The sequence below is a fragment of the Mus caroli genome, chromosome 3 (assembly GCF_900094665.2).
Source record: "Mus caroli chromosome 3, CAROLI_EIJ_v1.1, whole genome shotgun sequence".
NCBI classification, from domain to species: domain Eukaryota; kingdom Metazoa; phylum Chordata; class Mammalia; order Rodentia; family Muridae; genus Mus; species Mus caroli.
The window spans coordinates 115,989,891-116,004,202 of record NC_034572.1 but is presented as its reverse complement, the minus strand read 5'-3'; the positions used below and the strand labels follow the sequence as shown (position 1 = coordinate 116,004,202).

The 14,312-nt window shown below is 47.9% G+C and overlaps 1 protein-coding gene across 2 annotated transcripts in view; it reads right to left on the bottom strand.

The window, feature by feature from the left end:
- The window catches only part of Bcar3 (BCAR3 adaptor protein, NSP family member), a 111,198-nt gene that overhangs the window by 45,923 nt on the left and 50,963 nt on the right, over positions 1-14,312 (bottom strand). The window contains exon 1 of one of the 2 annotated variants that reach the window (XM_021157547.2): positions 599-1,503. The exons of the other annotated variant lie outside the window; for it this stretch is intronic. Within the exon in view, the coding sequence (XP_021013206.1) occupies positions 599-682 (84 nt within the window). The 5' untranslated portion in view covers positions 683-1,503. Of the gene's footprint in view, positions 1-598; positions 1,504-14,312 lie in introns of those variants that run through there. 2 annotated transcript variants of the gene reach the window in all.

Here is a 14,312-nt window from a genome sequence, read left to right as displayed (position 1 = left end):
TTAGTACATCGTGGGCAGGCGGCACAGAATGCAGAGCTTGGTTTAAACAAGTCAGGTCACCCACATAGTCTATTGACATTGTTATGCAAAAGCCATTGGCACTGATGTCTTGTCCCAAAGGTTAAAGTGCAAGCGGTAGAGAGAAACACATTTCTGATCCCTGAAATGTTTTGGAAGCTTGCTGCAATTCTAAAGAAGAGATTTTGTGGTTTCTGTCCATTATATATAATGGCTAGCATATAATGGACTCTGAGGTTAAACAGAGCCAGGGGACTCAGCCACCTCGAACTCACTCTGAACATGGGGAAAGAGACAGAGAGACAAAGAGAAAGAAGGAAAAACGGCTTTGTCATATTTGGTGACTTCAGCATGCAATATCATCTCAGGGAGCCTGAAAGTGTCACAAACAACAGAGTTTTGTCCCAAACAGAAAAGGAGCCCTCTTCTCTGCAGCCGGCCTGATTCCACTGGAAGAGCCCTCAGACCAAATGGGATTTATAAAATGCAAACTTCCTCTAGTGCCCCCTAGAAAGCCAGTGTCTTTGGGAGCCCCAAAAGGCTTAGAGATGCGCACATCCCATCTCCAAGCCACACCTACCTTGACTCCAAAGAAAGACTTGCGCTGATAGAAACAGCACAGGGCTGCAGAGAGGGCGTGGAAGGCACTGCATTCCTTAGGCATCCTGTCTTCAGTCCCAGACACCACACACCTTCATCAAAGTTAAAAGGAAGGGGGCACTGGATGGTGGAGTCCCAGTCCCAGGCTCTGCTGCTCCTGTGTACAGCCAGCAGCCAAGGGAGTGAGTCGCCAGCTCCTTCTCTCAGGCCGGTCTGTGACTTTTCCCCTCCTCTGAAGCCAATACGATCCACTCGCTCAATTCTGGCCGGCTTGTGTCCAGCCTGCCATCACACGGTGCCAGAAATTCTCATGTGACCAGACTTGATGAAATTCTAACCCCTCTTAGAAGAGGGCTTGTGCTTTAGCTTTTAGCTGTCCCCTAATTCAGAGGCCAGGCAGAAATCGTTATACCCACCCCCAGCCCCCACTCTGGGCAGCCTTCCCTCTTCAGGGCTGGAAGAGAGCACTGGCAATCAGCTCCCAGTGGCTTTGTTTGCTTCTCACCCCGGCACTCAGGGCTTTTTTAGAAGCAGGGCGAGCTGTGCGCATCACACCATCTTCGTGTGAGACAGTGGTTCCTTTGAGGAAAGGTGGCCCACAAGTGATCAGGCTGTGGCTTTCCCTGAGAGTCATCTTAGAAGTTCTAAGCAATCAGGCGGGATCTGGAGCTCCATGCCCACCTCCAGAGCTGTTTACTTTTAATTACTGCTCCTGGCAGTACGTTTGCAGCTGATAACACTGGCACAGTCCCTCATTATTAGCAAAGCACTATTGCCTTTTGGTGTGTAATTAGCAAGTCTGTAGGCAAACACCCAGAAGGGCCTATGTCCTCCCCACCTGGCCGTGCAGCCGGAGGGAGGGGAGGGATGGATTGCTCCCTCCTGACCCAGCTATTTGTCGTCCTCCCTCTAAGTCCTTCACTTCATTGCCTAGCCCCCCTTCAACACACAAACCCTGCATTCACCACCACCACCACCACCACCACCACCACCACCACCACCACCACCACCACCACCACCACCACCAAAGGAAGGTCTTTCTAGAAGACTCTAGAGAAAGAGGCCTACTCGGACCCTCAGAACATCGTGAGGGGGAGGGACACCTGTAATTTCCCTCATTCTTGGCAGTTAGAGTGGACACTCAACTATTCTGCCATTTTTTTTTATTATTTTGGTTTTGTTTTGTTTTGTTTTGTAGTTGGTTGGTTGGTTGGTTGGTTGGTTTGGTTTGAAAATCAAACCCAGGTTTTGGCCACCTAACTCTCCCTTCTCCTGCCATTCCACGGCAGAGCTTGCTCTCGGCGGCTCCAGCCCCTTTCAAAAGCAGGACGTGTCCTGAAGTTTCCTAAAGCCTCACCCAGGCAGAGAAACTTGTAACAAGGCAGGGAGAAACAGAACCTATTCATTCCAGCAAGGAACGACACCGGATGAGGCATGAGAGAGGTATGAGAAATATCCAGCGGGATTAGTGGCAAAGCCTCCGAGGCCATGGCCTTCCGTCTAGGTCAGAACCGCCTATAAAAATGGGGAATTGTTTGTCTAGTGCCCAGTGAGCAGCTTCTATATTTGATCAGCCACAGGCCTCCCACGCTCCAGAAGAGGCAGGGGGTCTATCTAGGACGCGTCCAGCATGGGCTCAGAGATCTGATGAAGGCTCTCCAGGCTTGGGAAGCAGGGCCAGGGAAGCTGGTTTCATTTCTCCTTGCATGAGCTATCCTCCCTCCCTCCCATGTGCTGCATTGGAGAGGGGCTTGGCTGTCCCCGAGATCTCCTAAGCCCTATAAAGTCTACCTGAGCCATCAAATGGTTAGGGGAGTCTCAAACTGGCACCTGAGATGGCTGAGCCCAGCGTTTGCGCAGTCGGCAGGTCAATATTGTCCTTTAGGGTCCATATCTTGCACCCAGAAAGGAAGCATTTTCTATTTGCTATCGTTTCTGTCAGATGGGTTCAAAGGGTAAGTCCCCAGGGTACCTTTGCTGCAGTGACTCATCAGCCAGGCCAAGAGTCACTACCGAAGGGGCCCAAGGGGCCGAGTTCGCCGACATGATTCCCTTGGCAGGAAATGACAAGCTCCCTTTGGCTAAAAACCTCTCCAATGGCTGGAAAAATACTTCCTGGGCCCAGGAAAAGGAGCTTCCTCACTCCTGCCCAGAGACTCAGTAAGACCAGTTGGCAAAGCGCATCTGAACTCCAGCAAAAAGAGAGTGTATTCTTCAAAAATATATAGTACTGTGTGTCTCTGATGTCGGCAGTGGAGCATGCTGTGTCACAGTGCGTGCACACAGCTTGGAGGAAACGCCGTGAGATTTGCTCTCTTCTTCCAGCTTTAAGTAGGTTCTTCGGATCACACCCAGGGCACCAAGCTTAGATGGTAAGCTCCTTCACGAAACCCTCTTGCCAGCCCTAGAAATATATTCTTGAAAGCAAATCTGTAAATACTGTATACATAAATTACACAGAATTATATATGTGCTTCATATATAGCCAATGCTCAGAGTCAAATAAGAACAGAATAATGCCATTCAGGTCACTACAGAGTCACTGCTGTCACCTAAGGATTTTCCTAGCTAAGAACGGTCTACCAAAATGGCCAAAGATGTTTTATCTGTATTCAAGAACAGGTGGTAACTGTTTCCTGAACACTTAATGCTTTTGTTCCACACGCAAAAGAAAATAATTTCTGAAGCAGCACTTTAAAAAAGAAATCTTTATTTTCTTCTAAAATGGCCAAGGAGAGACTAAAATAATGTATTCTCGCCACTAAAGATGCTAATTGCATGAGATTCCAAAGTGCCCTTCAGTGTCTGGTTATGGGTTTAAATGTCTCCTATCCACAGTGATCAATCACCCTATTCTCTTCACAATGAGTCTTCTATTCTAGTTGCAAAGAAACAGAGGACCAGAATGGACTGTCATTCTGCAGAGAACAAAGGACCAGAGACTCCAGCTTTGGACTGCAGAACCCACTTAGCTGATCACATGGAGGCCAAAAGAAAAGATTTTATAGAGCTGCGTAATTAAACCTGTCATTTGTGTAACCACACGAAAATGTTGACACCTGGAGAAGTGGTTCTCACAGATGCTTTGGTACGTGAAATTTAAAATCAGTTCAGACTCAGGGTTTTCTAAGCACCACGCCTTTCTGCAAAGTGGGAATGGAATCCTATAGCTCCCAATAGAACCCTAGAAGGAAGGAGCCAGTGGGCAGAACCGTAGGAAGGGTGGCTTTGGGGTGCTCCAAAGCACTCCCTTCAGGCCGCCCAAGAGGCTTGCATCTTTATACCAAGGGAAATCGCTGGTAGGTGGTAAGGCTAAGCCAGGCAGCCATGTGGACTCTTGCAGGAATTCCCCATTCCTGAAGTCAAACACTGTCCAACCCCATTCAAAATAAAGGCTACAGCTGGCAAAGGGACATCCCCCAGACCCCACCAAACACACCAAATTTCTGTCCTCAAAGCCAGGCTTCCCTTAAGTAGCCCTACTAACTAACCCATCCTACACAGTAACCATGGAAACTGGAGCCTCCTGCCAGCCATGTTCAACAGAGGCATACTTCCTGTTGGCATTGGCTCCTTTCCACCCCAAGTAGAAGCAGGGCCCCCAGTAATGACTGACACTCTCGCTGGTGGGGCATGGTGGGGGGAAGCAGCTGTCTTTCACTGTTCAGGACATCAGGGGAAATACTACCTGTAGCCTCCAACCCTTCACCACCTCACCATCAAGTCACGGAGCTGCTCTGAGTCAAGCCGTCCTGTGGTTCACTGTTGGCCATCAGTGAACTGGAAGACACTGTCTAGGGCTGCAAGGTCCAGCTAATAATCCCTGTCCTGAGTATCAACTGGGATGAACATCAGTCACTGTGATCAAAAGAGCTGAGCTTCTCACAGGGATGATGAGATTCCTGTCTGTGTGCCTCTCTTTACAACACACACACAGACACATACACACACACAGACATACAGACACACACACACACACACACAGACACACACACAGACACACACACATACATACACACAGACACACACAGACACACATACACAGACACACATACAGACACACACAGACACACACACAGACACACAGACACACACACAGACATACAGACACACACAGACACACATGGATACACACATAAGACACACAGACACACATGGATACACACATAAGATACACAGACACACACACAGACACACATAGACACACAGACAGACACACACACACATACACAGACACACACACAGATACATACAGACACACACACAGACACACACAGACACACAAACAGACACACAGACACACACACAGACACATACATACACAGACACACACACAGAAACACACACACATACACACACACAGACACACATACAGACACACACACAGACACACACAGACACAGATGCACACAGACATATGGATACATACAGACACAGAGAGAGAGACACCCACCCACACACATACATACACACAGACATACACACAGAGACACACACACACAGATACACACAGACACACACAGAAAGACACACACAGACACAGACACAGACACACACACACACACCACTGAAGGTCTCTCCTCCTGCACATACCAATTCTTTCTGGCTTGTGGTTTGTTTTTGTTTTCCACCAAATCCTAGTGACCTGGATTTTGGTGAACGAAGGCATCTTTAATGAGCTACGGAATAAAACCAAAGAAGCCAGCTCTCTGCCTTTGGTGTCCCTACAAAAAGGGAAAGGTAACTTGGCTTTGCAGTGTGACACTGTGCAGAGTTTCATTCCCTGAGGGTCTATCTGTGAGGCACATGCCTGGGAAATGGAGGCAGGTCTGCTTCCCAAGATGTCTGCTCTGCACCTGCCTGCTTCTGAACAGACACAGGAGTCTCCCACTTCCAAATGTCCCAGAGTGAGCACAGACAGCATCCACTCTGCATTTCACTTGCAAAAGATCTGTCAGTTAATTGCTTGAGACATTGGACACGTTCTTATAAAACAGTCTGTGTCAAGGATTTCTCCGTGCTGTAGGCTAACTGCTCTGAATATCCAGGGCAGGCTGGACTAAGCTGGGATGCCTGGAAGGACAGGTATGTTATTAAGTTCCTCTTCGTGTTAGAATTGTTTCAATTTCTGGTCAGCTCCGTCACCCTGTTCAGAGTTGAGGAGCATCTGCAGGGCAGAAGAAGCTGATGTGATTGCCACATACACCTCCACACAAAGAGCCACAGGGCCTGATGGAACAGAGCTGGCCTCAGATACCACCGAGAAAGGATAAGGCTGGAGAAGAAGCTAGGCAGAGCAGCTAAGATTGTTGAAGATAGTCCAACACATTACCCACTGGGCAAATCAGATTCAGTTCTTGCTTCAAAAAGGGATGTAAGCCAGACTAGGTGGGCAGAGAGTAGGATGTGCTGTTGAGATCTTTGCTGCTCTGGGTTCACAAGCACCTGCTGTGCCCTGGCGGATGCAGAGTCTCTAGAAGCAGGCTCTCCAGTGTGACAGACAGTCAGGCATCTGCATCTCAGGTTGACAGTTTCCCCAGATTTCTCAAGGGGGATGAGGGATGATGGCTGTTAAATGGTCTCTTTCAGGAAACAGTATCGATCTGCCCAACACAAAGACTAAGTACAGTCTTCACAAATAGATTCCTTTCTATTGGACATCAGGTCCCTGCACCTCCCCCCCAACAATTTTATGATTCTCCAAACAGCTATTAAAATTGCATAGCTGAATAACGTGAAGCAATAGGCAGCCTTGAGTTTTCTTTCATACTGTTATGTTTTATAATTCTACCCTAGATATCACTCTATCACAAACACCTAGCATCTCCCAGTATCCCCTTGGAAATGCTGTATTTCACATGCTTCTGTTTCTATACCATGGCATTACAGTAAAAATTAAAAGAATATGCACACAGGCTGGGGCTGTAACTCAGTTGGCAACGTACTTGCATAGCACAAATGAAGACCTGGCTTTCATACCCCAGCACTGCATACACTGGCTGTGTAGTATTCTCCTATACTCCCAACACCTAAGAGGATACAAGTGCAAGGTCATCGGTCTAGGATCTCATGTATCCCAGTTCCTGTCTCAAAAGGAGGAGAAGGAGGAGGAGGAGGAAGAAGAGGAAGAGGAAGAAGAAGAGTATAAGATGTAGGGATTTCAACTTCTCAAACAGTCTCAGACTACCTGGCAGGCTTGGGCATCTTTTAGTAGAAAGCCATGGGCCATCTTCCCAGGTCAAAAGGCAGAATCATGATCCTTGATATAACATTTCAGGGGACTCCTATAGATCCCCTGTAAGTCCCTGGGAGTCTAATCCATCCAGGGTGGTTCAGCGCCTCCTTTGCCAGGCTGCCTTCCATTCCACAGTAACCATGCAGACATCACATGCAGAGCAAAGCTCGTTTCCGTCATCTCTCCTTCTGGGTTTTCTCTGCTGTACACACTGCCTTTTCTTTCCCTCCTACTTTTAGTGAGAACAACATAAAGAGCTGACAGGCAACGACTACAGAAGTGGCACAGCGGTCCCTCTGTGCAGAGGAGCCTTCGGGGAGCGCCCCACCCCCATCAGGACCAACTGAGCTCTTTCCCATCTTACAGGCACTTCTGCAAATTGGCACCTTCCAAAACTGAGCTGGGAGACAGACATCCACGTGGCTCTAAAGAGACTCCGAACATGTTCCAGAGGGCAATGCTGCGCCAGTAGTTAGCTGAAGTGACCTTGGGAAATAATTTGACTTCTCCAAACCTCAAGCGGCTCCCCAAACATACCAGGTGATTACAGGCAACGAATGATAACATTATAAAGCCTGATCCCCAATACATGCAAGGCACCGTCTGCAAATGTGAGTTTCCATTCCTCTTTGAAGAAAGGCACTAGAAACCATCCTCTGCCGCAGCCAACTCTCAGATGCTGGGCGACCCAGACCTCTGTCCTCAGAGAAGGTGGACAATGACTGAGTCACTGCCTGACTGCAGCTGGTGCTGAGGACCCTTCTGAGTTTTTAAAACTAGAACTAAAGAGGAGAGAGATGGTCAAGAATATTTAGCATTAAAAGTATATTTTAATCCTCAACTTCAAAACTTGATAATCAGAAGACATATGAAGGGTCTTTAATCACACTTGCTCAGATGTCTCAGAGGGTCCCCTGCATCATTGTTATCTGATGAGCTGTTGATGGAAACAGGCAGGACACAAAGCCACAGTATCTGTCTCCATGCTCACCCCAAAGCCCGTCTACTATTGGACACCCCTGCTCCAGCTAACCTGACTGAGTACCTATGGGTAATCCGTGAGATCTGGGTGATACCCACCCCTATCCCCCTGTCATTGTCCCTGTCTCTGGCTGCAAAATTAGACTTTAGTCTATGTTCTGACCTGCTGTCCTGCCAATCTCACTCCTCCAACACCTCCATGCTGGGTGGCTGTTGCCATGACAACAGATCTTTGGCTTCAGCTTAGAGTGCCCTGAGAACCATCTCCCAGGTGCCTAATTTCTTCATACTGCTCTGGTCCATATTTCTGGACTGTCTGATTTTAACTTATTTCTAGAGTCACGTTGTGTCTAGCCTCATGAAGATTGTGCCATGTCCTCCCCCCACCATCCATGCTGTTCTAATTTATACTGCCTGTCTGTATTCCCCTGAGAAACTATTCTCTGCCTCCCCTTAAGCCTGCAACAGCAGGAATCCGCCAGTCGCCATGAGGATTGCTTAGGCACAGGGCAGGCAGGCACAGAGGGAGACCACACTCATTCCAACCGTGACAGAAAACAGTGGAATTAATCCCTTCGCAATAAAGTTTAGCCACCTGAATGAAAAACACTTCAGTAGAAAAATGGTCTTTTGTCATGTCAGAAACAACCTGGCTATTATCATCTGAATAATGCAGTGATTAATCCTGCATTCTGCCAAAATAGCACTGAAAATCAGTCTGTATTAGGAGCTCTTAACTGGGAGGTGAAGTTTGGCTTCTATGATCCATACAAACCACTGGGTGATAATGTGCTCACTGGAGAAATAGGTTAGAGCTTATACTCAATTCCCAAACACTTAGGGGACCTAGAAGTCCCCACTGATTGGTTATCCACTTTTAAAAAAGTAACTTAATTAATAGATAAAGTGTCTGTGTGTATGCATGCACGCATGTCCAAGCTTCCATGTGGGAATCTATTGTCTCCTTCACCCTGTGGGTTCTGAAGAATCAAACTCAGGTCAGCAGGCTTCATGGCAGGTACCTTTACCTGCTGAGTCAGGTCACCAGTCTAAGATTCAGAAAGGCTTTCAATAGCCAGTAGAAAGGAAGTGAGCAAAATAGCCTAGTGATCATGACTGGACCGGTAAAACACTGGTCTGGTTGCCATGGACACCGGTTGGCTTAGCAGGGCTGTGCCTGGTAAGAGGAGGAGGCAGGCAAGCAGTGTTGAGACCCCTTACGGCTGTGAAGTAGCTTTCCCCTGTGAGAGGGGACAAGCCCTGGCCCTCCTCTGGTGGGAGGGCCTTGTGTGTCACAGTAAATGTGGAATATATACAAGTCTGATCTCAGCAGCCCCTTGGCAGCCACACATCTGGGGAGTGCATCTAGAAAGGCCACGGCGGTCATCCACATCTCTCAACCTCATTTCCTAGTGTGCGATGTTCCCAAGGGCCAGAATTTCTGCTGAGAATTCTACCAGTGTCTCGTTTAGCACACTAGGAGGCGGGCATCATTATCACCATGGTCTGGGCAGCAAGCAGTAGTTCTTAGAGTGAGTAATGAGAGCAAGCCAGAACCTGCTTTATCTGATGTGCTAATAGAAGCATCACACCTGACTGCCAGGACCAGAACACTCTAATCTAAAGCAAACCCAGGAGGCAGACCTCCCCTCATCCAGCCACAGATAGTCCAGCAGCACAGGTTGAGGGTTCATCCGCAATGTCAGGGATACTGGACAACATATGACTGGCAGGGAAGTGTAGCTCATAGACTGGGGATGCTGAGAACAGAATCTCTGGATCAGGAGGCAGCAAGCCTCAGGTGTTGAGCGCAAGCCAGGAACACCTCTCTGTGTATAGACCTCCTGTGCCCTTGGTGGGGAAAGGCCGGATCCGAAGGCTCTCTGTGAGAGACTGCATTGATCGGCAGCCAATGTCTTCACTTCCTTGATGGCTGCCAAGTACACCGATGTCTTCAGAAGTGACATCTAAAAGGTCAATATTTTCTTTACTTGGTGCCTAGGGTGAGGACAATGGGTTGTTTTTGCCAGTGTTCAAAGGCTAGTAGAATGCCACCAACCCCCACCCTGTCCCTATGCACCTTACAGCGCTCCTTCCCAAGTAGGTGGGAGGGCTGGGCGGGGGAAGGGGGAGGTACCAGGGTGAGCAGCAGGAATGGGTCTGGAGAGTCTGGATCATTATCTGGAACACTGTGTCTTAGGGCTGGGTCACTTGCGAGAACAGATGTAGAAATCTTTCCAAGGCCACACAGGTGATAATCAGGTGATACACAGCTCTCCCAAGGGCCCACTTCTACCTCCTCTGTCACAGCGGCCACCACGAAACTATCCAGCCCATAAATAAACCAAAGAGAGTGAAACTGCAGAGAGCTGTGTACAGGTTTTAAGAAGATGGAAAAGGGTATGGGGAGGCATATCTGCAGAGTTTAGCAGTCATGTGTCAACACAGTATGTGTGTATCCCAAGAAGACAGAGATAATTAGAAAAATAGCCTACTATGATCCTAAACATTTATGGGGAAATGTGTAAATACCAGATGGTGGTGTTGGAAATATGATCATAACAAATTCAAGAGACTAGTGAGAATGAAGCCGTTTTTTAATATATAATGCTGCAGACAGGGAGACACAGCAGAGAAAGGGCAGAGACGACTGGTGCGTTGATTTGGATTAAAAGGGCATCTTTAGAAGTTCCCTGACTAGAACTTCCTGTCCTTTTCTCCCATTGGCTGAACTGATGAATAAACCTGCCCCCTTTCTGATGTGGGCTCAGTCACTTAGCAGACTTCCTGTAACCTTATAACTCTCAGAGCTGGCAGCCCTAGAGAGTGGGGGTGGGGGTGTGTCTCCTGCCTCCTGCTTATCAGTGACTGCTTATTGAGAGCAGACCTAACAATCTAATTCAGTGCTTCTCAATAGCTCAGCGCTACTGGATAGCAGGTGTCTTCACCCTTGCGAGATGGATGTGTATGTAATCCAGTCAGAGTACTGGACAGTGAGCTGTCTAAGGGTGAACATATGGTCAACCTGAGATGAACCTGAGAGCTTCCCTGGGATTTTTCAAACTGGAATTGAGGAGGAAGCTCTCCTTTCCTTTTGAATGGGAAGACTGGAAGGTTAGGCTTCCCGTGTGTGCTCTGTGCACAAAGCTGACCTGAGAAAACACAGCTTCTGCACAGAGAGGCAGACACAAGAGACCAGCAGCCTTGGGTGTTCTACTTCCCAGAAGGAGCAGCGGCAAAGACAACTGCTCCACCCGGCCCTTCCCAGAAGGAAGTTCACTACTTTGTATCAACAGGTTAAGTTTACAGGATCGCTTATCCTGAGATTCAAATTTGAGATTAACCCAATCACCGGTCCCTTTATCAAGCTTGGGAGTAAAGGAGATGGAATGGTGTCTCCTTAAAACTTGTTTTCCAGCCGGGCGTGGTGGCGCACGCCTTTAATCCCAGCACTCGGGAGGCAGAGGCAGGCGGATTTCCGAGTTCGAGGCCAGCCTGGTCTACAAAGTGAGTTCCAGGACAGCCAGGGCTACACAGAGAAACCCTGTCTCGAAAAACCAAAAANCAGCCTGGTCTACAAAGTGAGTTCCAGGACAGCCAGGGCTACACAGAGAAACCCTGTCTCGAAAAACCAAAAAAAAAAAAAAAAAAAAAAAAAACTTGTTTTCCTAAAATATTTTCTTAAAATGTCAATGACAATGAAGTCGAGCTTAAGTTCAAGGTGTTCGCTAGCACACTGTGTTGGGTACACCGCTGCAGGCTTGTGTGCCATCTCTGCGTCTGAGAGACGCTAAAAAGGAGCCGACACGGGCTGACGCTGCATGAAGCCACGTATATGATTTTCCCGGTTAATAACAGGGCTCTTCGCTGTTATTCGAGTCAGCAGCAGGTGGAAATGAGCGGTCTTCCTCAGTCTGCTCCAGGGACTTACACGTGGAAGAACTGAGTTGTCCTGAGTTTTCTGGGATAGAGAAGACATGGTTTGCCTTTAGGGGGTAGGAGAAGGAGATTGGAACTAGGATGTTCTGTGTCACTGAGTATGAGTGTGACCTTTGAGCCATGCACAGCACCCTCCCAGCCTAGGGGCAACTGTGAACCAACATCTTACAACTTCCCCTTAGCAGGCCCTGGCATGATCTACTATCTTAAAAATTCTTGAGGACATTTCTTAAAGGCCGTTTGGCTATTGGACCAGATTCAGAGATCTTGCAAAGCCACCCACTTCCAGAAGCCAGGAGCCCCTCTGGTGGTCAAACCTAAGAGGAAAACTTGAAGGCATGAAATTGACACCATCTCCACACACATTCAGATACCCCTTAGATGTGTTCTGCAGCCGGGGTTACAGGGCTTGGAAGCCCCGGTTTTCAGTCGTCATGGCCGTTGGGGAGTTCCTTCTCCCTCCACGGCTTTCCTTATGCCCAGCTCCGAGCTCCAGCTTCCACCCTGCCTCCCAGGCACAGCTGTTAGAATGACTGATACGCTTTGAAACCATCTCTTCTTCACAGTCCCTACAACATTCAGCGCGGCGTCTAAATATAATAGGGGCCCAGGAAACGCTGAGTGCTGTGTAGAGATTCTCAAACTGAAGTTCATGGACACCTTGGCAGACGGATGTATAAGAATCGTGCACATGTATTTCTGGAGATGTGGTTTTTACTCATCTTAGATGTAGAAAAGTAGGGAACCTATCCTCTGCTCCCCAAATTGTCACCCACACAGGCATGAAAAATGGCGCAATACCCACCCCCAACACACACACACACACACACACACACACACACACAAAATGAGCCAGCTTTGCCATCCTCTGTTTGGATTAGAACTTGTGACAGAGTTGTTAACTTGATACATTCTAAAATCACCTGGGATGAAAGTCAGGATTAATGAGGTTTGGCTACATTGGGTTGCTCGGAGGCATGTATGTCTCTGGGAGTCTCTCTTCCATTTTTAGAGTTTTATTATTTATTTTTATTTCATGGGTGTGGGCGTTCTGTCTGGATGTATGTTATGTATATGTGCCGCATGCATATAGTGATCACAGCAGGCCAAAGACGATGCAAGATCCCCTGGATCTGGAGTGAAGGCTGTTGAGAGCCGCTGTGTGAGTGGTGGGAACTGAACCTGAGTCTCTGCCAAGGGCAGCAATCACTCCTCACCGCTGAGCCATCTCTCCATCCCTGGAGGGGACTGTCTTCATTAAATTAATTGAGGTAGGAGGCCTAGCCCACTGTGGACAGGACCACTCCTTGGATTTGGGTCCTGTATTGTATAAGAGTAGAGAGAAAGTGGGCATGTGTGCATTTTTTTATTTTTTATCAGTTCTTGGACATGTTGTGACCAGCTGCCTCTAAATTCTTGCCTTGATTTCCTGGAAATAGCGGACTATAAACTGGCATTGTAAGTCAAATGAAACCTTTCTCTCCTAAGCCGATTTCAGCCAGAGTGTTTTATCTCAACAGCAGACAGGAAACCAAGGCAGACTTTTCTCATTTTAATCCAAATAATCATCTTGGTCTCTTAGTCCGCAAGCAACCTGGGATTCCAAACTGGGAGGAAGCGAGGCAAAATGAGGTGATTCTCAGCTCGCACCGCCTTGGCTCTGCTCAGGTCCAGGCGGCTTCTGTAAAGACCAGGAGGACACAGAGATGAGAGCCCACGCAGGATGGATTCAACTGAGCACACAGACCCGTTTCTAACACAGCCACCTGGGCCTGGGAAAGACCAGAGCCCAGCTGGAGCCTTGGGGCACAGGAAGTGGTCCATCAGCTTCGCAGCTTCTTCTGCACAGAAAGCTCTTTGGAGAGGGTGAATGGAGGCTTTATGTAGTAAGTTCTCATCCACAAGCTAATAAATATGTGGAATGGCCTCTCGGACCAGGTTCCTGCCGCCTGGACACTGAGGTCATTCAAGAAACAATTAGATGCCATCTGGAGAGAACTGGGAAATTGCCTCAGAGGACCAAACAGTATGTTCTCATTCCCAGGGTCTGAAACATCCTTATCTCATTCCCAGAGAGGAAGGCATGGAGGCTGGCCAGCTCATCCACATACGGAGTGAGAAAGCATGCACTTGGGCAGCTGATAAAAAAACGGATGGGTCAGGAGAGTGTGCCTTTCCAGCCCGCCCCACGTAAATCCATCCCCCTAAATGAATTTATCCCTTGCCTGCACTTTCACTCCAAGCATAGAATCTTTGTAAATCGGGCCTTGGCCTCATCTAAAGTTGGGTTTGCACAGCTTTAATATAAAGTAATTACAGATTAGCAACGGCTTCTGGCCCAGCCCTTTGCAGTCTATAGTGATTAATGATTTAGCTATGTTCAGCTGTTAGGAGCTATACAGGGTTCACAGCTCACCCTGTGGTAAGGAACAGGCCCCTGTCTGAGAGCTATTATTTCCATAATATATTCTCATTTTTAAATAAAAATTTAGTATCTCTCTATGTTAATAATCAGTTTTTTTTTTTTTTTTTTTTTTTT